Raw genomic sequence first — 26,791 nt, forward strand, 5'->3', positions numbered from 1 at the left:
ACCCGAGACCCTTGGGTGCACGGGCCAGTGTTCTAACCACTGAGCACACCGCTCAGGGCTGTAAGACACATTTTAAACCGCAAATTAGGGTAGCAACCGGCACATAAAAAGAGCCCATTTTCCGATGCCCTTTCGTGACTATGATTTGTTTCTCTTTGACGCGAAGCTGCTGGGAGAGCATCCCACATCACCTGCGGCTTTCGTCTTTGTCCTCCGTGGCGGGGGGCAGGGGGGGGGGCGGGTGCGCAGGTTACGAGGGGAGAGAAGGATATTGGTTTTGGGAGCCGGTGGCATCTCATCCGAACGTTTTTGATCCAGCCTCGTGTCCTCACAAACGAATTCCGGGGACGGCCTATTTATAATCCTGTGCTTTGGAAACGAAGTGATTCCAGATAGGAAGTCACGGTTCATTATCGGTCCCCGCCAGACAGCTGTGTCCCCCTCGGCTTCTGTCGGCTTTGCTCTCTCCTCCTCTCGTGCTGCCTGCCGGGCGTGGGCACCCCGGGTCTGCGGTGCTGCGCCCCTCTGGGAAGGAGGGCTGTGACCCCCGCCCCCCCCCTCCCCCCCGGGCAGCACGCTGGATTCCAACAGCCCTGGGACATGTCAGAGTGTGGGGTGCCCCCAGTTGGCTCCATTCCCCCTGGAAGGAAATGAATTAAGGGGCCCACTAGAGTGAAGTGATGTGATTTGCAGGCGTCTCTGTGGAATTTAAGTGCCCATCCCAGCAGCTCTGGCCCCGGGGACCACGTTTCACTAGAGCCGTGGTTGGCAAACTGCGGCTCTCCAGCCACATGCGGCTCTTTGGCCCCTTGAGTGTGGCTCTTCCACAAAATACCACGGCCTGGGCGAGTCTATGTTGAAGAAGTGGCGTTAGAAGAAGTTTAAGTTTAAAAAATGTGGCTCTCAAAAGAAATGTCAATCGTTGTACTGTTGATATTTGGCTCTGTGGACGAATGAGTTTGCCGACCACTGCTAGAGAACTTCGCTGCTCTGTTCTTAACATTTGAGCCTGTCAGTCATCCGTCCCCAATTTAACACACCTTTGCCATTAGCATACATTTAAAAAAATTCCTTTTTTATTTGTTAATCCTCCCCCGAGGATATTTTTCCATTGATTTTTAGGGAGAGTGAAGAGAGAGGGAAAGACAGAGAGAAACATCGATGTGAGAGAAACACATCGACTGGTTGCCTCCTGCACGAGTCTCGACCAGGGCCTGGGCCGGGGAGGAGCCTGCAACCAAGGTACGTGCCCTTGACCGGAATCGAACCCGGGACCCTTTGGTTCACGGGCTGACACTCTATCCACTGAGCCAAACCAGCTAGGGTAATATTCTTTTTTTTAATTATTATTATAAATGTTTCATTGCAGAGAATTTGGAATATACAGACATATGTAAAGGAGAATATAAAAATCAACCTTCAACCCCAAATAACCCAGTTAAAATTTAGGCAGATTTTTTTTTCCTTTTTTTCCATGCACATGCCTCCTTTTTGTGTATTTTTAAAAAAGGATTATGCTATAATACACTTCTTGTATTTTTTGTAGATAACTATTTATGTGGGGAATTGTCCCGTGATCATTAACATTCAATGCTAATAATTGATGCGTGAACCATATTGTGGCTTTGACCAAAGACAGCCGACTCCTAGGGGGACAGAGCAGACATGGCGGTGACTGGAACATCTGAGCACATTTAAAAAATTTTTAAAATATATTTTTTTATTGATTTCAGAGAGGAAGGGAGAGGGAGAGAGAGAAACATCCATGATGAGAGAGAATCATGGATCGGCTGCCTCCTGCACGCCCCCCACTGGGGATCAAGCCTGCAACCTGGGCATGTGCCATCCTGACCAGGAATCAAACTGTGACCTCCTGGTTCAGAGGTGGACGCTCAACCACTGAGCCACACTGGCCGGGCTGAGCACATTTTTTATGGCGCCTTTATATATAGGGGATGGACGCGAGGCTTTCCTTGAGCTAATTACCTTTATTTTTATTTATTTTTATATTTTTTATAGATTTTACAGAGAGGAAGGGAGAGGGATAGAGAGAGAAACATCGATGGGAGAGAAACATCGATCAGCTGCCTCCTGCACACCCCCTACTGGGGATGTGCCTGCAACCAAGGTACATGCCCTTGACCGGAATCGAACCTGGGACCTTTCAGTCCGCAGACCGACGCTCTATCCACTGAGCCACACCAGTTAGGGCGAGCTAATGATCTTTAAAAGAAAGAAACAAACATTAACAAACAGAGCCCTAACCTCTTTGTTCCTTGACGAAGTGCCCGCTGATGCCTGCCTGTTACGAGGACGGAAGGTCATCTCCGCGGTGACCGGAGACAGTCGTCTGGCCCGGCACTGCCCTAAGTCGGCAGTGGTTCCTTTTCCGTCTTCTGCTTCCCATGGTACCTTGCTCTTCCTCCCTGTCCCCAAACCCGGGGGAAGTCCAGCGGCACTTGGGAATGTGACACCCCACGATCTGGAGTCCAGTTTGTGAGTGAACCCCCGTGGGGAGGGAATTCGCGGGATTTCTCACGAGGTGGCTGTAAAGCTGGGACCGTTCATTAGCGGTTGGATGCTCATCACGTGACTGTGAGAAGGGGTCCTCTCAACCCGTCCTATTGATCTCCGGGGCTGTTCTGTGGCGGAGCTGAGATCACGCACGTAAAATGCTCTGTGAACTGTAGAGCTCTCACACGTTAGTGTTGCTCACAGAAAAGAAAGGGGATCCGAGTTTTTAAAAACAGCAAATGGCCATTTCTGGGAGTTTTTGTTTGTTTGTTTGTTTAAAGCCACCCACAAATTGTCTTCCAGGCTGCTTCCATGTCAGTGTTTGTGTTTTGGGAGGTTGTTACCAATTTTTTTTTTAATTTCTTTATTGATTAAGGTATTACATATGTGTCCTTATTCCCCCATTACCCCCCAACCCCCCTCCCATTCATGCCCCTACCCCTCTGTTGTCTGTGTCCATTGGTTAGGCTTATATGCATGCATACAAGTCCTTTGGTTGATCTCTCCCCCTTACCCCCACCATCCCCTACCTTCCCTGAGGTTTGACGTTCTGATCAGCAGATGAGTGGATTAAAAAACTGTGGTACATCTACACAATGGAATACTATGCTGCGGTAAAAAAAGGAGTTCTTACCATTTTTTTTTTTTTTTAATCAGAAAGAGTCTAGACGTTCTGGGACTTAAACGTGGAAGGAAGCTGAGAAATCATCCCGTTGCCTTGTGTAGGGATAAGATGCGAAAACCCTGGCAGATCCAGTGACCTGTCCAGGGATCCCCGAGCTCAGCCAGACGGGCGACCTCATTTTGCTCCGTAAGGATTTGCTTGAGGAAAGAACCGCATTTAAAAGGTGGGAATCCGTTCCTTTAGTCATCCTTGCCTTCTTCCTTGACTCAGGGCCGTCACCCGGCAATCCTAAAGTTTCTATCCACGGGGACACGTCCAAGCCACCTTCTTCCCGTTGCTGGGAGAAGTCCTTGTTCCGTGACGAATGGTTGCCCGTCCTCGCTTTCTCTCGAACAGACAAAAAGGTTTCTTCTGTTTCTCCATGTCACGCTGTCATCATCTGGAGTGATTTCGTGACGTTGCGGGCCATGCTTTCATGAAGCAGTGTCGTGAGACTGGAGTGGAAAATCGCTTTCTGAGTTAGTGTCGCTACCAGTCTTATCGGCTCTGAAACGGAGTGGAAGGATGCAGGGATAATGGGGTCATCAAAGCGAATTAAGTCCCCAGGGAGCACACATCAGTGCTGGCGTCAAACGGGGGGGACGCCATGGCGCCCACATCTGTGGTCTTCATCCACGTTAATCAGGTCTGAATGATGCTGTGAAGACTCCCGTTGGCTGCATTCCCTTGCTCAGACGCAGCAGACTTTCTGTTCATCTCTGGATCGTTCTTGAAACGTGCAAACACTCTCGCTATTTCTAGGGAACAGTCGCCTAACTTGATTGCCATCCACGTCTTCAGAGTTGCTATTATGGCGGTAACTAGTAAGTGTAATATTATCACGGTGCAGTGTTCAATGTGTACTCTGTGGAATGAAATCCAGGATACCGAGCCGCCCTCAACCCACATGGATAAATTCCGTATTCCCCAACTCATCGTTGTGTCTTCACAAAACTAGGTTCAAGTGGCGTCTCGTTAGTATAAATTTGCCGTAATAAGTAGTATATTGCGCTATGGCTGTGGCAGAAATATGACTATAGTAATGAGCCCGGTCTTGGCTGTATTTCCCAAGAGACACTGCTTTTGTAGTGAAAAATCTGTTTAGCCTAATAAATGGTAACTGTAATCACCTTCCCTTTCTTCCCCTAGATATCTCTTTTTAAAAAATATACATTTTTTTATTGATTTCAGAGAGGAAGGGAGAGAGTGAGAGGAAGGTAGAAACATCGGGGATGGGAGAGAATCACTGATTGGCTGCCTCCTGCACGCTCCCACTGGGATCGAGCCCGCAACCCAGGCATGTGCCCTGACCGGGAATCAAACCGTGACCTCGTGGTTCATAGGTTGATGCTCTACCACTGAGCCACGCCGGCCGGGCCCAGATACCTCTGAGATATGTAACTGTTACTACCCTGAATGGTCCAGCACTAAGTTCACAGACAAAATCCACTTAGAAACCTTTGATTTCCTTTGTCCGATTTTTTGAGTTCTCTCCTGAAAAATTGGTCTTCGTCTGGTTCTTTTGCTCGGAGCTCTTCCTCTCTGAATCCTCAGATTCTTGGGGTTTCCTGTTGGGTTTCGGGGAGCCTCCCTGGGGCCAGGAAGGTACGTGGCCTTGCGCGCCTGCATCGGGGGCTCCGTGGAGCTTGACTGGCCGCCCTGAGAGCGGACACTGCGGAGGTTTCTAAGGAACCAGCTGCTGTCTTGGTAACGCCGACCAGAAGCTGTCCCTGCACTGGGACCTGCTTGCTGGCCCTCGAGCCCCCCTCCAAGCTGGGGCCGTGAGTTAGAGAAGTCAGAGTTCAGTTCTCGGGGGGTTTATGTTACCAACTCACGGCTTACCTGTTGGCCAAGGCACTCCGTTGTTACTCTTCAAGTCAACAGTCATTTGCAAAAAGACACTTAATTCTGGGGCAAATTCGGGGGGGAAAAGAGCTTGAATCTTTTTGGAGATGACGGAGGCTCTAGGAAATTGGGAGAGATTGCCTCTCTAGGAAGTTGTATTTTTTGGTTCTTTAGGGAACTGATTGAAAAGGAATAACCTGGCCGAAACCGTTGTGGCTCAGTGGATAGAACGTCGGCCTGCGGACTGAAAGGATCCCAGGTTCGATTCCGGTCAGGGGCATGTACCTTGGTTGCGGGCACATCCCCAGTAGGGGGTGTGGAGGAGGCAGCTGATCGATGTTCCTCTCTCATCGATGTTTCTAGCTCTCTGTCCCTCTCCCTTCCTCTCTGTAAAAAAATCAATAAAATATATTAAAAAAAATAAAGTAAAATGGAATGTCCCGTCCTCCATCTGACCCCCAAAACATACGTGTTGGAAATCAGTCCATGAACATCTTTCCCTTCTCCAAGCTGTGGCTACTTGGACCCAAAGCAGCCACAGAATTTGAAGAATGGGAGGGAGATGGGTCGGGGTTTCAAGACTGCAGGATCCTAGGATAAGATGGTTCAATGGGCCCTAGCCGGCTTGGCTCAGTGGGTAGAGCGTCAGCCTGCGGACTGAAGGGTCCCAGGTTCGATTCCGGCCAAGGGCACATGCCTGGGTTGCGGGCTCGATTCCCAGGAGGGGGCGTGCAGGAGGCAGCTGATCAGTGATTCTCTCTCATCATTGATGTTTCTATCTCTCTCTCCTCCCTTCCTCTCCGAAATCAATAAAGAAATATATCTAAAAAAAAAAAAAAAGAAAAGATTGTTCAGTAGGTAGCATGCACGTTACTTTCCACTCCTCTTCCCCACCCCGAGGCCAGCCCGCCTCCGTAGCGGACATGTTATCTGATGGGGCTGCTCATCAGCATTATGGAAAGACACCAAGAGAACAGCTCTCATTGAAAAAAATGGCCCCGGCTGGGACCCGATCCGCTCGGGGGCAGTTTGAAAAGTGGAATTGCAGCTCTTTCAAGCCCTGGAAAATTACCATCTTGCTCGATGGGATTAGTTGTCCAAAATGAAGAATATTTTTCTTCTTTTGCCGCCCCACCTTCCAGTTGCTTTCTTTTCACTGCTTGTTCTCATGCCCCTCTTCGCCAACGGCTAGACCCCACGGCCAGCGGCATCCTGATCGTCAGCACAGGCCCGGGCAGGGACGCAGAGTCAGAGGGTAACTATGGTTACGTGACAGCAGAGACTGGGCGGGGATGCCCTTTTAAAGGGGAAGGGACGTGTAAAGGAAGAGCACGAACTGGATTCGTGAGGAAGCTCTGCTGTTCTCACATCCCGATCGTCATCATTTATTTATTTATGAGGGCAGGGGTCATTTTCCTGATAGATCCGGGGCCGGATCTTCATCTCCCCCTTGACTTACCTGTTCTTCTCTGAGAGAGAACAGTTGTGTGGCCCAGGGGGGTAAGGGTCTGTGCCCAGGACCCAGCAGTCAGCATGGCTCATTTGTTAGCAGGCTGTGACTGGTCAAAAAGCACGTGTTGGGGCTGGAGGTGGGGAGGGGACAGTTGTCTCAGCTGAATCCCTGGCATACACCCACCTCTGGCCCTACACTGGAGAGGGAGGAGGAGGGCTGGGGTGTCTGGGGATGTGGATTGGAAGAGATTGTAAAAATGTAGAGTGTCGTCCATTCAGGTGAAGAGAAGAGAAGAGAAGGTGAGAGGGCGCTGGAAGAGAGTGTGTCTGTGCTCAGGGGGCCAGGGGGGATATCACACCTCCCTTGTCCCTGGAATACATAGGCTTAGGGCGATTCAAAGCGATAGGGCAGCGGGTAGGGGACGTTTGCCTGATGAATCCAGCAGAGCACATGGTGTGTGGCTTCATCCACCCACCCACCTCTCCTCCACCCATCCATTCGTCATCGACCCACCCAACTATCCATCCATCCATCCATCATCCACCCACCCACCTATCCTCCATCCAACCATCCATTCATCCATCATCCACCCACCCACCTCTCCTCCATCCATCCATTCATCATCGACCCACCCAACTATCCATCCATCCATCCATCCATCCATCCATCCATCCATCATCCACCCACCCGCCTATCCTCCATCCACCCATCCATTTATTCATCTATCCTTTATTCATCCATCTATCTATCCATCACCCACTGATCCATCCACCCACCTCTCCTCCATCCATCCATACATCATCGACCCACCCAACTATCCATCCATCCATCCATCCATCCATCCATCATCCACCCATCATCCACCCACCCGCCTATCCTCCATCCACCCGCCTATCCTCCATCCACCCATCCATTTGTTCATCTATCCTTTATTCATCCATCTATCTATCCATCACCCGCTGATCCATCCACCCATCCTCTATTCTTCCATCCACCCATCCTCTATTCTTCCATCCACCCACCTATTCTTTATCCTTCTTCCCTTCTTTCTCCCTCCCTCCCTCCCTCTTCCATTCATCCATTCATTCCTCTTTTATTAGCAGCGCTTGTGGGATGTCCACACTCACAACACACCATGCTAGGTGCTGAGGAGGTGAAGAATAAGAGCTGGGCTCCCCGTCCCAGAGTCACAGCCCAGTGAGAGAGACAGCGGAGTAGACCAGCGGGGACAGTCAGGGTGAGGAGCACCCTAAGAGGGGTGAGCCCTGGGTTGGAGTGTCTATTTTTGGGACCTATTCCGTGAGGATGCGTCCATTGGTTGTGTGAGAACTAAGGTGCGCTGCCTTCCTTCCCTCTGACAGTGCGTTCAGGTCATAGGCACACGGAGGACCCTTCCCCATGCCTGGCTTCCCCTCCAGCCCAGGACAGCCGTGTTTGTGTCAAGGATCTGCCTTCATCTCAGCTCCCTGGGCGTCTCCCTCACCCCGACCTCCAGTCCGTTGACAAAGGGGACCTGAAACTGAAACACCTTGTACCCTGGTGCCCTCCTTGCCCCCCCAGCACCCTCATGCCCTCTCAGGCTCATCGCCTCTTCCCCACCCCACCTGTCGGCCTCCCTGGCCCACTGGCCTGCCCCCTGGCTCCACACTGGCCTCCTCGCTTAGCCTGGCTTCTTGGGATCACCCAGTAGGTCTCCAGCTCCGTTTATTCACTCAGCAAACATGGATGCAGCGCTTCCTCTGTAGGGTATTGTGAGAGATGCTGGATGCCAAGATGGGAAGGTCGCAGGACCTGTCCTTAAAGGGCTCCCAGCCCTGTGTGAGAGGCGGTCATTCTCCAGCTAGTTCAATGCAGGACTGTGTTCACGTCACAGCGGTGGGACACTGGGGGGCCGGGTGGGGGAGTGTGGGGTTCAGGAAGGCCTCCTAGACCTCCAAGGAGGACCTTGATGGAGGCCTGGCAGACGGGGGTGAGAGACAGGGGCAGGGGGAAGGTTGGCATTCCCAGCACGCCTCTTCCACACCCCCGCAGAGCTATGGAGCCCACTTTCTGCTCCCCCAAACCTGGGCCGCTGTCTTGAGCACAGGCCCTCGCTCATGCCATTCCCGTTAGAACGCCGGCCAGGCCTCCCTCCACACAGCTGGTTCTGCCTGTAGAGATCTTACCCGCCTTCAAGGCCAATGTCTCCTCGCTCCACTGTCAGCATTTCGTCCAGCTGTTGAGGCGGGTTCCTTTGGTGGCTTACGTGTCCTCGTCTCGCTCCTTGAAGAGCGACCTCGGTCATGGCACTGAGACGCTAACGAGCACCGTTCTAAGCGAGGAGCGGAGAGCAGAGGGGGATGCGCCCCGGAGAGCCGACAGTCCTGGCTCCCCGGTTGGTGCGGTTGGCTGGTCCAGGGTGTCGGGAGGAACACAGCAGCTGCCCGTTACCTGGGGAGACCCTCGGCGCCGGGATGTGTTCGGACACCTTCTCTTCTCTCCGTCCACGTAGGGTTCGATGACCTTCAGGTGTGCGCTGACCCCGGCGTCCCCGAGAATGGCTTCAGGACGCCCAGCGGAGGGGTTTTCTTCGAAGGCTCCGTCTCCCGCTATCACTGCCAGGACGGGTTCAAGCTGAAGGGCTCCCCGAAGAGACTGTGCGTGAAGCATCTCAATGGGACCCTCGGCTGGATCCCGAGCGACAGATCCGTCTGTGTGCAAGAAGGTAAAGTGCTCACTACACTCCCCCCCCACCCCCGCCCCTGCCCACGGACACCTCTCACACGGTCAGTGTCTGCGCGGTGGCCAGCTTGCGTTGCCATGGCTGCAGGGGTGCAAGGCTGTGTGTGCCAGAGGGGTCCGTGCCCGGGGATGCTGTCCTCGTTTCAGAGCCAGGCCTGCACGCTGACGGGAAAGCACGCGTGTGTGACGAGGGCCGGGGCACATAAATTCATCTCGGCGTGAGAGGCAATCATCTCCCTTCTCCATCTCAATTACCACCCAATTCATCACCATGGTTGTCGATGCAGGAGAGAAGCTCAGAGCGCATTAGAGCTGTTTATTACTGGGCTGCCACCTCCACGCTCATTGCCATGTTACTCCATAAAAAGCGCAGTAGACATATTGGGCAAAGACTATATATAATGATACAGGCAGTGTCTGATTCGGAGGATTAAGCCAATTGCTCTGTTGGACGTGATTCATTTAAGGAAAGAACTGTGACAAGCAATGACAGGTTGACAAGGGCAAAGTTTATGCTAGCAACCACCCCTCAATTTATTGGTCATGATAAGATATTCTTTTTTTTTAAAAAAAATACATTTTTTATTGATTTCAGAGTGGAAGGGAGAGGGAGAGAGAGACACATCAATGATGAGAGAGAATCATTGATTGGTTGCCTCCTGCACGTCCCCTACTGGGGATGGAGCTGGGAACCAGCTGAGCCACACCAGCTAACTCTTAGCCCTTAGCTTCAGTGTTTGCTTAGGGCCGTGGTCGGCAAACTGCCGCTCGCGAGCCACATGCGGCTCTTTGGCCCCTGGAGTGTGGCTCTTCCACAAAATACCACGGTCTGGGCGAGTCTATTTTGAAGAAGTGGTGTTCGAAGAAGTTTAAGTTTAAAAAATGTGGCTCTCAAAAAGAAATTTCAATCGTTGTCCTGTTGATATTTGGCTCTGTGGACTAATGAGTTTGCCGACCACTGGCTTAGGGGCTGTGTAAGTGGGGGGTGGCCGTGTGGGGTCAGTCCTTTTATTATGCAGAGTGAGAAAAGGACCTGCATTCTGGTCAAAACGGCATGACCTGTGTACTACTCTTGGTAATACTTTAAACAATTCAGAAAATGGTATGCCCTGGTTGTATTTTTTTAGAAAGCTTGGGAGAACAGGCATTGTCTTTCTAAGTCTGAAGGCCTATTGATTTTTAATATTCATGGTGATTTTGTTGGCCTTTGAGAGAGCTGTGTAAAGAGATGGCCTTGGTTGCCCCGATGGTGGAGAAAATCATCGTTGCCAACGTCCTAATGACCATTCTCTATTCCACGTAGTTTATAGGGGGGGCGGGGATACCCACAAGTCTATGCCCTGGGTGTCATGTAGCAGTGAGGAGGCTGAAAATCCCTCCCCCCACCGCCCCGCCTTGATTTATACATAGCTTTTCCTCCCTGATCGGAATTAATGCTGGAAATAGTAAGGGCTGCTGAATCCATTTGTATCCCTTGTCGGGTCATTCTTAGAAGGCTAATGAATCCTTGCGAGTTGGTTATAGTAATCACAGTAATGAATTAGCTCATTTTTATAGGTTATTACGGTGTAAAATTTCATGCTCGCCGTCTCATCTAACAGGCACAGTCTCCCCCACGCGATGAGACGGATTGCTCTCATTAGCAAACGAGGTTCAGAGAGGTTCGCCTACTTCGTCAAGGTCACACAGCTGATGAGTAACTGGCAGAGCTGGAACTGCTTCTCAGCCAGTATCTACCCCCTCCCTCCCCCGCAAGGTCATGTCTAACCTTCTTTGTGTCACAAAAGCCCGTTCTCATCAGTTATAAAACAGCACAGTGTTACTGTAAATGACACCATCGAAGTTCAGGGTGGAAGGGATGTATAGAAACCCTACGATCCAAGTCCTTATTCTGGTTTAATTTTTTGTGTGGCCGATAGAGAAACCGAGTCCCGGCGAAGTCAGGAGCCTTCCCAGAGTGGAACGGCGATCTGGGGACAGACGTGTTCAGCCCCAGGTCTCCTCACTGTCCCCTGGACTCCCTCCAGTCTCCCACGCGATCACCGTTCTGCCTGAGATGCAGATGTAAAGAAATTAAGTTTGTGGGCACTACGATGCTTTATTAGTAGGAACGTGCTCTGCAAAAGCCGGGTGGTTAGTAGACACTCATTTTCCTGTTCGTTTACACAGGTTCCCTCTCTTTTATTCTCCACTTCACTCTGCCACGTGTCTCAGCCATCTGCCTCCTCTCACGGCCGCTTTATTCCCATCGAAACTGGTTTATTGCCAGTAAACTCGATGCATAGAAGTTTGGACTCACGGGATGGATAATACGGGCGCTGGATGAATTTCATGGCACCCGAAGCCTCCAACCTAGAGAGGCGTAGGGAGGTGTCTGCTTCTCCGAGCTGCCTCCCCGAGACCAGAGCCTGCCCGTCCCTACGCAGGGGTGGGAGTGCTTGTGGTCCAGGGAGCAGGGGAGGCGGCCAGTAAGGGGGAGAGGAGACCCTGGAGTTGGCAAAGGCCTGAAACTATGTCCCGTGGGCACAGGGCTGCCGATGTGAGTACAGTGAGTGACCAAAGGCCGGTGACAACTTCTGCCTGGGCCTCTTCCGTCCTAAACCCCCTCAACTGGGTCTCCTGGGGCCACTTTCCCTGGGTAAGTGCAATCCTGTATAATAAAAGCCTAATATGCAAATCGACCAAACGGCGGAACGACCGGTCGCTATGATGCGCACTGACCACCAGGGGGCAGACGCTCAATGCAGGAGCTGCCCCCAGCCTGCAGGCCCCAGGTTGGCCAGCGCCCCCCCGGCCCCCGCAATCACCCCACCGGTCACTCTGCAGATCGGCCCTGATCACCGGCCAGGCCTAGGGACCCTACCTGTGCACGATTTCGTGCACCAGGCCTCTAAGTCCTTTCGTAAGAAAAGATGGCCGTGAAGGAAGGATGACTCTACCTGAATGCCCTTTACAAACACTTAACACGTCCAGTCAGACCGTGGAAAGGCGAGTCCCAGCTGCACACCCCAACAGGGGCCGGGGCGGCGTAAGAGAGAGTCAGACCACAGCGTGCACAGGTAGAGAAGCCGTATTTAAAAATCAAAAAACAACACCAGTGTCCCAAGGCGACTAAAGGGAAATGAATTCGAATCCGTTTGTGTTAGGAGCAGCCAGAACCTTTTCATTATCGATATTAACGGGAAGCTTTCGCTACTAAACCATCCCTGGGTACAGCTGGGACGCAGACTGCGTTCAGCAGCCAGGGCATCCGTTATACTGGCTGGATAGCGGTTTTGGATTTTGGGGTTGCTGGTCCCATGGGTTCCTTGTTGCAAGTCAGCTGCAGGTCAGTCCGCGCCAAGCCAATCGGAAGGGATTTGGGGGAAGCCCGAGCCCACAGGTCTCGCAGCCGGCCTACGTGGGAGTCTTCCAATTCTCTGAGCGCTGGCCGGTGTGGCTCAGTTGGTTGGGCATCATCCCGTGCACGGAAAGGTCCCGGGTTCGATTCCTGGTCAGGGCACATGCCCGGGTTGCGGGCTCCATCCCTGCAGGAGGCAGTTGATCGATGTTTCACTCTCACATTGATGTTTTTCTCTCTCCCTTCCCCGCTCTCTCAAAATCAATTAAAAATCTTTTATTTTTATTATTTTTAAAAAGAAGTTTCTTTGAGCCTCCTGGGAGAAAAGGTGCAATGTGAGTTTAAGGATTGCTATTACCTTACACATTTTTAATGAAAAGGTTCTACTTGACGCCTGAGCTAAAGGTGGCGGTAGAATCTGTGGGTGGTGCGGGCATTTTTCAAAAGCCGGTGAGTCATACTCATCTTTTAGAGCTACTCCTGTATGAAAGTGGGTTGTCTCCCAGCTCCGAGACTTCACCAAAACAGATGGATGCTTTATTTTATTATTTTATTTTTTTAAACATATATTTTATTGATTTTAGAGAGGAAGGGAGAGAGAGATAGAAACATCGATGATCAGAGAGAATCATTAATTGGCTGCCTCCTGCACGCCCCCTACTGGGGATCGAGCCTGCAACCCAGGCATGTGCCCTTGGCCAGAATCGAACCTGGGACCCTTCAGTCCACAGGCTGATGCTCTGTCCATTGAGCCAAACCGGCCAGGGCCAGATGGATGCTTTAAACGTGCTTATTTAGAACCCCCTCCTTCTCATGTGCATTTTCCATCATCTGAAAGTCCTTCCTTGGTGCCTCAGACGAGTTATCAGAAACAGCAGCCTGTGCCCACGAGGGCAAGCATTTGCACATATTCTCTCTCCTCGTTTTCCATCTTCTGAGATAAGAAGGAGCACGAGGGTGCCCCTGCCTGCCCCCAGCATTTCTTATGTGCGCCTCTTGTCCCAGGAGTCCCTGCTTCCCTCCCCTCCCTCCTGGTGGCTTCGGTGTGAGTTTGGTTTTTGCTCTTGAAAAGATTTCATTCACTTCAATGTGGTCACGACTCGAAAGGGGAGGGGAAAAAGAAACAATATCCAGAGGCAGTAAGTTCAGGTCAGCACGGGGCCGCCGCGGCCCGGAGACGTGACAGGAATGATCAGCGATCGCCGTGGCCGGATGACAGCCGGCTGCCCCGGCCGAGGGCTCCCACGTCCATGCCGCCGGGGAACTCCACACCAGGGCAGCTTCTACCAGCTGCCTCGTGCCGGCTCCCGTGTTCCGGGGGCACGGAGGGTGCGCCCTTTCTCCCCAGGGGCCATGGAGGCACGGAGCTGCCCCCAGTCACAGAATTAATTAGGCAGATGCAGAAAAACACATCGGCACGGGGAGAGGTCCCCGTCGGCTCATGGATCAAGGCCGCGAGGTGATGGCTGGCGACCGTGAGCGCCACGCTGATGGGACAGTTCCCCAGAAAGCAGTCCTTCACAAGCTCGCCACCGGACACGACGCAGAGTTAGGTTGGCTGCGTGTGAAAAACGCAGGCCCGCCCCACGGGCGCCCCTCCAAACCTGCTGCAGCTGGAATTCATCTTCTCCCAGGCCGGTCCGGAGCAGTTCGGGGCTGGCCACGGCTCTCCAGTCAGCATGGGAGCGTCCTGTAGCTAATGAAGAGCTCCCCGAACCCCATCATGGGCCTTGGGGTACCAGGCCTCAGGTGCAGAGCTGCCTCCCAGCCTGCGCAGATGAGATTCTGTTTTTTATTTTTTTTTTTAAAAATATATGTATATATTTTAATTGATTTCAGAGAGGGAGAGAGTCAGAAACATCAATGATGAGAGAGTATCATTGATCGGCTGCCTCCTGCACGCCCCCTCCCGGGGATCGAGCCCGCAACCCGAGCACGTGCCCTTGACTGGAATCGAACCTGGGACCCTTCAGTCCGCAGTCCAGTGCTCTATCCACTGAGCCAAACCAGCCAGGGCTACCACAACCGTTTTAAGATCCAACAATAACGTGTCCTTTTCCCACGACCGCAGATTGCCGTATCCCTTTCATCGAAGATGCCGAGATCCATAACAAGACCTACAGACACGGGGACAAGCTGAACATCACTTGCCACGAGGGCTTCAAGATCCGGTACCCCGACCTGTACAACTTGGCTTCCTTATGTCGCGATGACGGGACGTGGGACAATCTGCCCATCTGTCAAGGTACGAGACGGAAGCTGTCCTTCTCGCCTGCTCTTCTCGCGGGCGGCGGTGTAGAGTGTGCGCCCGTTTCTCTGACCGACAGGAAAGCAGAGCCGCCCACGTGGCCCCGCTGTATCTTTCTCTCGGTCAGCACGCTCCCCCCCATCATTTCCTGGGGTTCTCTCCAGCTCCGTACACCAGGTTTTGTTTGTTTGTTTGTTATTGTGGTTTTTTAAATATATTTTTATTGATTTCAAAGAAGAAGAGAGAGAGAGAAGCATCGATGATGAGAGAGAATCATTCATCAGCTGCCTCCTGCATGCCCATTACTAGGGATCGAGCCTGCAACCCAGGCACGTGCCCTTGACCTGGAATGGAACCGTGACCTCCTGGTTCCTAGGTCGACGCTCAACCACGGGGCCACACCGGCCGGGCCGTGCACCAGTTTTAAAGTTTAAATGGGAACCAGGTAGTTCGTTAGCCCGTTGGATGCCTCCTCTTCTGAGAAACCGCAAGTAAGGGAGGAGTTAGGAGGCCCAGACCTGGGCTGTGGACGCGGTGACGAACTGCCGTGCCCTTAATGGAAGTAACAAAACATTTATACTGATTTCGCTGGTGGTGAGAAGATATTTCAAGCCAGTTTACAGCGGTTACTTTCTCTTACTAATGCTATCCCTTCGTATAATGCATGAGGAACGGAAAAATAATCAAATTCAAATTCCGTCCAGACGACACGGGGAATATTTATCCTCTCCCGTGTGTGTGTGTGTGTGTGTGTGTGTGTGTGTGTGTGTGTGTGTGTTTCAATGAGCCTGGCCTGACATGCAGGGCCCTGTTTCGGAAACTAAGCCCTCGAGGTCACGTTAATCCTGATTTTTATTTTTCGACACGTGACTCGGACCGAAGGACCGAGAAGTCCAATGCATGATTCCAAGTTCGAGGCCGAGGGAGAGAATGCTTACTCGCACCAAGGTCACTAGCACCGTGGTCGGCAAACTGCGGCTCGCGAGCCACAGGCGGCTCTTGGGCCCCTGGAGTGTGGCTCTTCCACAAAATACCACGGCCTGGGCGAGTCTGTGTTGAAGAAGTGGCGTTAGAAGAAGTTTAAGTTTAAAAAATGTGGCTCTCCAAAGGAATGTCAGTCGTTGTGCTGTGGATATTTGGCTCTGTGGACTAAGGAGTTTGCCGACCACTGGTCTAGGTCTTTTTGTAAGAGGGACCCCGAACATCCGCGGGTTGGGGTATCCTCGGATTTGGGTATCCATGGGGGTCCCGGAACCAATCTCCCCCCCATAAACTGAGGGCCGACGGAGCTTCTGCAGGAGTCAAGCTCATACGTGGATTTTCAGGTGCGTTCGGCTCAGCGCCCCTCACCCCAGGTTGTTCAAGGTCCACTGTACACTCCCCCGAAGGGGGCCCGGGCTCCGTCTTGGTGTCAGCTGTACCCAGAGGCTCCAGTAGATTGACTTGTTCCAGGATGAATTGGCTTTTCTTGTTCTCACTCACTGATTCTTCCCCCACCCCCCGCCCATTCCCAACCTCCCCTCACACATTTCACTTTTGCCATGAACATGGTCAGCTCAGAAAACAAAAAACAAACAAACAAAACACACGATCGTGCAAGGCCTGGGGCAGTGGTCGGCAAACTCATTCGTCCACAGAGCCACATATCAACAGTACAACGGTTGACATTTCTTTGGAGAGCCACATTTTTTAAACTTAAACTTCTTCTCACGCCACTTCTTCAACATAGACTCGCCCAGGCCGTGGTCTTTTGTGGAAGAGCCACACTCAAGGGGCCAAAGAGCCGCATGTGGCTCGCGAGCCGCAGTTCGCCAACCACGGGCCCGGGGGATTCCTTGAAGGCAGGGCCGAGCCCACGCAGCTCAGATCCGGCCCATCCTGAGCGTAGGCTGGTGGTGGGCGGAGGCCTGCCGGGATCACCGAGCAATGCGGTGCCATCATGGAGCAGAGCAGGGTCACCCCAGAGGGAGTTCCTCCTTAAGTTCTGCCCTGATACCCCGACCCCATGCGCTGGGGCGAGGACCGAAGCCATTTGCCCAACAGCAGGCTCTTGGATGCTCAGTGGAAATTATCCAACAGTCACTGCGGAGAAGGGTTCGGGCAGCTGGTGGAGTCTGTCCCTGGTGATGGGAAGGAACGAGGTATTTCCATTACACAGTATTTACTTCACGCACAATTAGTTCTCCCTGGGAAGGGAGGCCGCTCTGCGGGGTCATTATACCCTCCAGTGGCGCTGCGGAGGCCGTCAGACGTCCCACGGTCACAGCGATGCCATGCAGAGTGGATTCCGGGCCGGGGAAGTCCCCGGGGCCGCACGGGGTTCGAGACAAAAAAGGCAGCTGGTGTTTTACAGAAGCAGGAGCGTGGCCTCGGGGACTTCAGTCCACGCGGGGAGCACGCAGGTTTCCAGGGTGCGGGTCTCACCACGGCGGGGTTCTCAGACCTTGGTCCCGCCCTCCAGCCGCCCCCGCCGGGAAGCCTCAGGGATGCGAATCCTCGTGCCCACGCAGACCCCCTGTCTGGGTCTTTGCCAAGTTCACGAACCGCTGCCCCACAGGGTGCCTGGCCTAGTTCACATAAAGCACAACGGGGCTTTTCAACAGTGTCATCTCCCCACGCAGGCATCTGTGCCGTGCTCTGCGACAGCGGGACAGAGTCTGTGTCCTAACCTCCCTGACCCCCCACCGCTGTCGCTGACACGGCGGGGTGTCCTTTTCCTCCGTGGCACCCAGTGGTTGTCAGCCCTGACGGCACGGCATGTTATGATTACGTGGGGAGCTTTCAAAAAGGTCGAGCCCTAGCCGGTGTGGCTCAGTGGTTAGAGCGCTGGCCTGCGGACTGAAGGGTCCCGGATTCGATTCCGGTCAAGGCACATGCCCGGGTTGCGGGCTCGGTCCCCAGTAGGGGGCGTGCAGGAGGCAGCCGATCAGTGATTCTCTCTCATCGATGTTTCTGTCTCTCTTCCTCTCCCTTCCTCTCTGAAATCAATAAAAATATATATTAAAACAAAAAACCCAGAGAGATCGGGGTGCCCAGGGTGTCCACCAACCCTGGGTGTTTAGTCGGTTTCTCAGGTGATTCTCACGTGCATTCAGGGCTGGGATCACCTGCTGGGGGCACCTGGCTCCTCAGCTCCCTCCTCACTGCTCCCCAATCCTCCCATTCTCTAGTGCCATTTGCAACTGTAAAATCAAGTTTGTGCATCACAAATAGAATGAATAGGCAGGTCGATAAGGAGTCTGAACTTTGTAAAAAAAATATATATTTTTATTGGTTTCAGAGAGGAAGGGAGAGGGAGAGAGAGATGGAAACATCAATGAGGAGAAAGAATCGTTGATCAGCTGCCTCCTGCACGCCCTGCACTGGGGATCGAGCCCGCAACCCGGGCATGTGCCCTTGACCGAAATTGAGCCGTGACCTCCTGGTTCATAGGTCGACGCTCAACCAGTGAGCCACGCCAACTGAGCAGGAATATGAACTTTTAGGACCAAGGTGATCATGGCTCAGAGGCCACGTTTAGAGCGGGGGGAGTCCGAGAGCTGGGATGATCTCGGGCGTACAAATGTCCCCCTCCCCCTCTGCCTCTCCCCAGGCTGCCTGAGGCCGCCGGCCTCTTCCAACGGCTACGTGAACATCTCCGAGTTCCAGACCTCCTTCCCGGTGGGAACGGTCATCGCCTACCGCTGCTTCCCCGGCTTCAAGCTCGAGGGGTCGGAGTATCTCGAGTGCTTGCACAACCTTATCTGGTCGTCCAGCCCACCCCGGTGCCTTGCTCTGGAAGGTAACACCTCTGACCCTTTCTGGAGGTGCATGGGGGGGGGTGATTAGAGCGGATGTCTCCATGGGAGGTGCAGAGCCGAGCAGGATGGCCGGCCCTAACTGTTCACGGAAGACCCCCCGCTGGCCTCCATCCTGAGCCGAGGCAGCAAGCCGTACTTACAACCAGACATCACACCCGCTTCCCCCCCGACCCCCATCCTTAAGCTTAAGGGACAAGAGAGAAAAGTTCCCAGCATCCGCCGTTCAACTGCAGCGTATTGCGAAGCTACACGAAACGTCTTCAGAAATTAATTTTCTCTGCACCCGGTGGAGACAGATTGTCTGGGGCGCCATTAATCTCACCCCTCGTTTTATGAAGGTGTCAGGGTGCCTTCCTGTCCCCATGCATTCTGTGGCTTTGCGGGAAGTCCTGTCACGGCAAAGCCCACCCACGCAGGAGCCTGGGACGGAGCGCTCGCTCCTCCCGGGCTTGTTCAATAGATGTGACTTTGCAGCTCGATAATCACAGATCAGTTGTGTGAGGTCCTGCGGGGGGGGGGGGGGGAGGGGGGGCGGGCTCAGGCAGGCCGGAGTATGTGGGTGTAGAACCCTAACTACTTCCGCCAGGCAAGCCGGCCATTCTGGCTCAGCCCTCGCTTTCATTCGGGTTTTGGAATTATGATGGAAGAGAACAAACACCCATTTGTTTCTTGGCGTCTGTTGAATACAGTAGGCGGGAGGGGGGGGGGTGAGGGGAGAGGGGGGTCTGCATGGGGAAAGCAACAAATGAGAGGAAGCCTCCAGCCGAGAGGCCCTGCAGAGCCTTTCTGCAGCCTTTCTGGGGAAACAAAACAAGAGGAGGTGGCAGCAGGCGCGTGCTTACAAGCGTTTTTCCTCCGGTGGACACCCCTGCGCGGAAGCGGTCAGATGAGGGGGTGTGTCTCGGCGGGAGGCCTCTGGAGAAGGCTTGGAGCGGGGCTGGCTGAGCCTTGGTGCCATTTTGGCCAGGAGGCGAGGGGGGAGGGGAGAGGGGCCCGGTGCTCCAAGGAGACGGGGTGCCCAGCCTGGGCCATTCTCCTGGGCTGGTAAGGGGAGCCCCCACTCCCCCCTCCTCTCACTCATCCCAAATCCCCCAGGGCAGTGGTCGGCAAACTCATTCGTCAACAGAGCCAAATATCAACAGTACAACAGATTGAAATTTCTTTGGAGAGCCACATTTTTTAAACTTAAACTTCTTCTAACGCCACTTCTTCAAAATAGACTCGCCCAGGGCCGTGGTATTTTGTGGAAGAGCCACACTCAAGGGGACCAAAGAGCCGCATGTGGCTCGAGAGCCACAGTTTGCCGACCGCAGCCCCAGGGGATCAGAAGCTACAGTAGAAATGTCCGATAAAATACAGGCTGCCAGTTAAATCTGAATTGCAGATGGACAACACATGATTTTTTATTTGAACACTAGTAGCCCTGTGCACGAATTCGTGCACCAGTAGCTCGCCAGTAGCCGCTGCCCCGCCCTCCTGTAACTCCCCCCCCAACCCCCCCATAGCTTGCTGCCCTGCCCCCTCCTGTAGCTCTCTGCCACCCGCTTGTAGCTCGCTGCCCCACCCTCCTGCTGATCCGTGATCCGGTCATTACGCGGTCGGTCATTACGCTTCACGGCGTAACGACCATTTGCATATTACATCTTTATTATACAGGATGTTCTAAATTTTGCATGGGACTTAACTGTGGTCAACAGTTACTCTTTGTTGATCTGGAATTCCAGCATTACCGAGTGGCCTGTGTTTTTCTTTGCGAAATCTGCCAACTCTGGTCCAGAGGGAGAAGGGCGGCCCCTCTGTTTCCATGGGAACAGCTTTTCTGCCGTCTGGATGCCACCGCCGCCGGCCCGCCCAGGTGGGCGGGGGCCACCGATGAAAGGGGCTTCTGGTTCCTGGAGGTTCCCCTGCTCCGATCATCGGGGTCGGTGAAAGGGATGGCTGTTGCGATGACAGCAGTTTGAAATGCCGCCTTTAAACTCTCCTCAAATTTGGTTTAAATGCCTCTCAAGCCGTCGGATGAGCTTCGCGTTGGGGCTTTGAACGCCGTTGTTACGGAGCCTCAGAAGGCGACGGGAGCAGGCGCAGAGCTAAACCGAGCTCCGGAGGACAGCGAGCTGAGGGCCCGAGCGGGAGCGGGGACTGTCCTCTGAGTGGAATCGAGTTCACACCCATCCCTTTGCTTCTGCCGGCCGGGCTGCGGCCCAGGGCGGATGCGGACACGCAAGGGGGCAGCTGCCCGTGCCAGGAGAGTCACTTCATGCCTTTTGTTTGTTTAAATAATCTTTACATCTTTATTTTCCGTATATGTCCCTTTAAGTTACCTGATGGAATCCATTTGTGAGACCTTTAAATGCTCCACTGACTATAGACACCAAAGGGTCCCGGGTTCGATGCCGGTCTAAAGGCACCTGCCCGGGTTGTGGGCTCAATCCCCAGTAGGGGGCGTGCAGGAGGCAGCAGATCTATGTTTCTCTCTCACATTGATGTTTCTCTCTCTCTCCCTCTCCCTTCCTCTCTCTATACAATCCATAAATTTTTTTTTTTAAATAAGACTTGATAGAAACTGGGTTCAATCAAGCAACGGGTTAATAAGAAATAAGGCTTCACGGAAAAACGTATCCAGGTGCACCTCGGCGTTGGTATCTCTTTAAACTGACTTGAATTACGTGTCACCTTTTGAAAAGGCGGTGCCTCCAGGGTCTGATAGTGTCTTAGGCCAGTGGTCGGCAAACTCATTCGTCCACAGAGCCAACTATCCACAGCACAACGATGGAAATTTCTTTGGAGAGCCTCGTTTTTTAAACTTAAACTCCTTCTAACGCCACTTCTTCAACACAGACTCGCCCAGGCCGTGGTGTTTTGTGGAAGAGCCACACTCAAGGGGCCAAAGAGCCGCATGTGGCTCGCGAGCCGCCGTTTGCCGACCACGGACTTAGGGTATTCAACAAGGGTGAACTCTGCAGAGAGACCCCCACCCTTTCCTGTATCCCCCACGCCGGCGCCCCTCGTGTCTCTGCCTTTCTTGGCACATCATCTGATTTCTCCTGTCGGCACCGGGGGGAATTGCTGCACGGTGCTGCGGGGTCAGGATGCTGCCGGGGGCTTGAGCTATCGGAGCGTGTTCTGACCCCGAGGGTGACCGGTGTGGACAGCTGTGCACGGAGGCCTTTCTCCTTGAGCTTTTCATCCTCCTCTCACCGCGAATCCATCCGTCCATCAGCTGTCAGTGCACCTGCCGCTGCACCTCCCCCGCCTCCACCTCCTCCGCTGACCCACTGGGAGCCGGGAGGTGGGGTCGCCAGGCTGATGGCGGAGGCAATGCGGTGTATTGATTAAGCGTGTGGGTTGACAGCCCACCGGTCGGGTTCAAGTCCTGGGTCTCCCAGTCGGTCATCCGAGACGGGAAAGCCGCTGAGCTTCCATCAGCCTCCGTGTCCTCAGCCATAAAAGGGGGAGGCGACCGTCCTTACCTCTCGGGACTGTGAGGACCCGGTGGGGACGGATGCAGCACATTTGGTGAAGTGTTTGGCACGTAGTAGGTGGTCAATCAAGTGTCCATCGTGACTCTAGCCCTAAAATCGTGTTCAAAGTCATCAGTAGTAAGTGAGCCACTGGGCATGATGGTGTGAAGAAAGTATCCAGGCTTTTTTTAAAAAAAATGTATTGGGGTGACATTGGGTATAAAGTTCCAGGCTTTGATGCATATACGTCGTGACACTGTTTTGGTAGTTCAGACGCTGTTTGGTGTTGCTTGCATACTTGTAGCTGTGTCTGTCTAAGTAAGACAGTGGTCGGCAAACTCATTCGTCCACAGAGCCACATACCAACAGGACAACGATTGACATTTCTTGGGAGAGCCACATTTTTTAAACTTAAACTCCTTCGAACGCCACTTCTTCAACACAGACTCGCCCAGGCCGTGGTGTTTTGTGGAAGAGCCACACTCCAGGGGCCCAAGAGCCGCCTGTGGCTCGCGAGCCGCCGTTTGCCAACCACGGCTCTCAGACGCACCCCAGGTGATGAGGGGAAATGCTGAGCGGTAGTAACTGCCGTTAACTGTGAGGGCTTCACGAAGGAGTCTCTCCTCTGGAAGGTGAAGCTCTGGCAGCTTCGGCAAAGGTGTGGAGCAGCTGGTATTTCGAGGTCCGGGCTGTTGCCCCCATGTTATCGGGGTGGGCGATCCGGACGCACGCGTGTTTTCCCACGGCTGTGTGGTGGGGGCAGAGCCCCCGAAACCACAAAGGCTTGAGGCACAGGGCAGGTCATGCCATTTACACATACATGAGTGTCCATCCGGGCGCCTGGAAGGAACTGCGTGGTCCCGTGGCTGGTCAGCCTCCCTGCGCGTCCGTGTGCTTTGCCTCATCTCTTATCTTAACGCTTTCCAGTCTCCATTTCTGAGGCTGTCTGTCTCTATCACACACACACACACACACACACACACACACACTCTGAATCCAAGGAATCTTTTTTGAAAAGCAACCTTGACAATGACTGTGGGCGCGTCCCCGTGTGTGAGTGCTGAGAACTCCGGTCACGGTGACATGGTGTTTAGGGAGCACCTGCCGGGCTCAGAGCAGCAGCGAGTTGGGGAGCCACAGAGAGAGGAGAGGACGTGACCCCTCACTCTGAAGAGGTTGCAGTCCAGTGGGGAGAAGGTGAGACACCCCGTGATGTGGAAACGAGCTTCATGACAGCTGGCATGGACAGCGTTTGGAGGCCTACTCGGTGCTGGGCACCGTGGAGGTACCCGCGACCCAGGATCGCTCAGCCTACGAGCGTCGTGAGAAATGAGAGGTGCCACCCGGCAGATGAGGAAACTGAGGCTCAGAGAGCTTCCTTCCTTCCCAAGGTCACCTGCTTACAAGTGGCCCAGCCTCGTGCCTCCTGAGCCCTCACCTGCTCCCCACGCTGCTCTCCTGGGCACGTCCAGGGCCCGGAGTGCCTGCCGGGAGCCGGGGGCCCAGCCTCGCTCTGCTGCTCGCTGGCCAGGGGCCTCATCTCCTCGGGTGGCCGGGGAGGAGCTGGGGGAGGTGGTCCCCGGAGCATCTCCCAGGCGGCCATGTCCTTCGGCTCTGCTGTGAACGGGACGCACTGTCCCGAGAGGCCGCCCTGCCCTCGGCTGGCTCTGGGAGGCACGGCAGAGGCTGGGGGTGCCCGGGGAATCTCTCCCCTGGAGGCCACTGACAGTGTCCAGGGAGCGGAACGGGCGTTTTTGAGGGCCCTTCACTTGTTATTTATTTATTTAGCCCCCCAACAGCTCCAGGTATTCCTGTGCCCTCTGCACCGATGGGGACCAGGCCCCAGGACGTGGCCTCGGAGTGAGTCACAGAGTCCAGAGCAGCCCTGACTCGACTCCCCAGCGGCACTGCCCTAGTTCTGAGTCTGCCCGGCTGCCCATGGCGACTCCTTAGTGGACCCTGGACCCATGTCAGAGGGTTGGGAGGAGGGAGAAGGACACCCTCAATGATTTGGCCCAAGCTGCGCTGTGTATGATGGCTGACAGTTGGAATTTCCCTCCCTCCCTCCCTCCTTCCCTCCCTCCCTCCCAGGTAGGGCTGTGGTGATGACCAGAGGTGTACTAAGTGCCCAGGGCCGTTGCTATCAGGAATTCAAGTCCTGCTCCCCTCACCCGAAGTGATAATAGCAGTGGCCAACTGGTCACCCCCACCCGCCAGAGCCTCCCACCAGCCAGTGGACCACCTGGCCAGGGCCATGTTCTCCTCCTCTCCTGGGCTTGTCAAGCTCCCTGTCCACTCGCCCGTGATCCTATCAGCAGCTGGATTCGACGTGAAAGGAAATCAGCAGGAAGTGAAGACAAGCAAAACGAATGCCCCCTCTCTCCCTTACCCAGCATGGCAGTGGGCCTCTCTTCATGGGAAGGGGCTGGTCGGGGAGCTTAGTCTGCTTGCCCGAGCCTCCACCCTTCTCTCCTCTCCTCAGCCTGAGGGAAGAGGTGTATACCAGGCCAGGTAACCCTTGGCAGGTGGCCTTGGACTCCTGCCCGTACCCCCGACCCCGTCTCCCCCCAGGCCCTGAGGCCCAGGAGTTCCCTCGGAAGCAAAGAGGCCCGAGGTAGCTCTGTTCCAGCTGCCCACCCCCAGGGGCTCTGTGCTCCATACCGTGTTCCCACTGCGGGTTTATCTGCAGAAAGACTTGCCATTGTCACGTATGAAGATCATTCATCCGGTTCTGCCTCCTTAGGAACTTGAGACCAGAGAAATGAAATGATTTGCCGGGTCGCAGACTCCCTCGCCCCCGCCCCATCTCTTCCGACTCCCAGCCTTCAAGCCAGCGAGCAGACAGCCCATTTAGAACCCTCATTTGGAATTCCGAGTACGTGCGTCAACGTCTTAAGGGATTGTTGGTTCATCATAGTCTCCAAAACGAAAGGGATCTTCCTTCCCCTTTGCAGGCACGCGTGTTCTCGGGCCCGGGAAGGGAGCAATCTCCGGCACTCGCCCTGCCACGTCGGGGACATGAGCCAGGGAAGCCCTGAGTGTCTTGAAGGACGCGGGGTCGTTCTGCAAACTAGAAAACCTGCTCGGCCATCGGGGCCCGTACGTTAGCGCGACGCCCTCTGCTCCGTCTCCTGCAAACATTTTGTTTCCTGAGGTTCCTCGGGGTGACACTGTTTGTGTGCTAACCACCTTGCCCGGGACCCCAGCAGGTTTTTTAATTTTATTTTATTAGAGGGAAATGCGCGTAGCAGGCAATCTCGTTGATGTATTGTTCACTCGCAATGGTAAATTATTGTCATTCCTTCCCGTGTACCCATCATACATCACAGCACGGCGATTACAGGGACATGACTGCCTGCGTGTCACCGGCGTGTCGCAGGGGCCACCATGCCTCTTTCTCTCTCTCTCTCTCTCTCTCTCTCTCTCTCTCTCTCTCTCTCTTTCTTTTACAAGAAGTAATTGCCACTGTGGCTTCTCCATCTTCTCGCTCACACATCGCTCTTGTCATCGGGAGCAGACTCTGCCTTGGCATCAAGCAGCGCCCGTATATGTTTTCTAGGTTGAATCTAGAGACGCTGATCTTCCTGTGCTAACGAAGCCACGAGGCCTTGCTCCTGTTTCTTGAGTGGAACCAAGTTTTCCGGCTTCCCTGCTATTTCTTCCCTGTTATCCTTTTCCCTTGGATCTTAGGAGCCCTGACCTGGAGGAGGGCCCTGAACTCCACCCCCTTCTCCCCCTGTGGCCCCCGTCCAGGGGCCTTAGCACCTCGCCTGCCTTTAGCCTCGTTGGAAACGCGTGACCCTCAGCCCTCCAGCTCTCTGGTCTCCTAGGAGTGTGTTTTTACCTCGTTCAAATGCAGAGACGTACACGGACACCGGAGGAAGAAGAGAGGGGATTCTTCTTCCCTCCAAAGGGAGCGAAGGTGGCAGAATTCTGGAATGGCTTCTCCCACCAAATCAAGAAATGAGGACACCCCCCTTCCCCCACCACACACTCACGTTCAGAGAAGGGATCCCCCAGACTCCAGCTGGCTGCTCCCAGCCCTTCACCCCTGGGCTGTCACTGAGCAGACAGCCTGTTGGGGGGCCTCCATCAGCCCCGGGGGGGCGGGCACAGTGGGTCTGGGCCCGGGTGCCAGCCCTCATGTCTTCACGGAACCGTCTCTTGGGGGCCAGGCTTAGGGATGGGTTGACTCATGAGTCGGTGAATACATCCGAAGACCGAAAACCCCCGTGTGCTGCGGACGGTGGGAGCCCTTTGTCCGATGGGCCGGTAGGAATTGCGCGTGTTTTGCAGCGAGAGCCCCCGGTCCGCAGCAGGAATCCCACACGCAGCGTCCCCGGGGCTCAGCATTCTGGGTGCGTCCGAATGCCCCCCCTCCGGCCAGCGGAGAGCCTTCTCCCACGGCGCTCCTGCTTCGCACTCGCCGGGCCTCCCTGTGCCTGGCAGCCGCCTCATAGTGAAAACCCACAGACCTGCAAGCCGGGGTCTTTGTTTTGTGACATTTCAATGTCAGGCCAAGCCCTGGCCGGTGTGGCTCAGTGGATAGAGCGTCAGCCCGAGGACCGAAGGGTCCCAGGTTCGATTCCGGTCAAGGGCACGTACCTCGGTTGCAGGCTCCTCCCCAGCCCGGGCCCTGGTTGGGGCTCATGCAGGAGGCAACCAGTCCATGTGTTTCTCTCACATCAGTACTTCCCTCTCTCTTCTATTCTCTCTACAAATCAATGGAAAAAATATCCTCGGGT

At 54.1% G+C, this 26,791-nt stretch overlaps 1 protein-coding gene across 1 annotated transcript in view; it reads left to right on the forward strand.

Moving 5' to 3' along the window:
* The first annotated feature begins 3,785 nt into the window (after nucleotides 1-3,785).
* Nucleotides 3,786-26,791, forward strand: part of SUSD4 (sushi domain containing 4) — a 29,336-nt gene continuing 6,330 nt past the window's right edge. The window contains exons 1-5 of the mRNA XM_054713162.1: nucleotides 3,786-3,824; nucleotides 8,680-8,854; nucleotides 8,968-9,180; nucleotides 14,609-14,782; nucleotides 18,378-18,566. Coding sequence (XP_054569137.1) covers nucleotides 3,786-3,824; nucleotides 8,680-8,854; nucleotides 8,968-9,180; nucleotides 14,609-14,782; nucleotides 18,378-18,566 — 790 coding nt within the window. The remainder of the gene's footprint in view (nucleotides 3,825-8,679; nucleotides 8,855-8,967; nucleotides 9,181-14,608; nucleotides 14,783-18,377; nucleotides 18,567-26,791) is intronic.

This window comes from Eptesicus fuscus, chromosome 24 (assembly GCF_027574615.1).
Source record: "Eptesicus fuscus isolate TK198812 chromosome 24, DD_ASM_mEF_20220401, whole genome shotgun sequence".
NCBI classification, from domain to species: domain Eukaryota; kingdom Metazoa; phylum Chordata; class Mammalia; order Chiroptera; family Vespertilionidae; genus Eptesicus; species Eptesicus fuscus.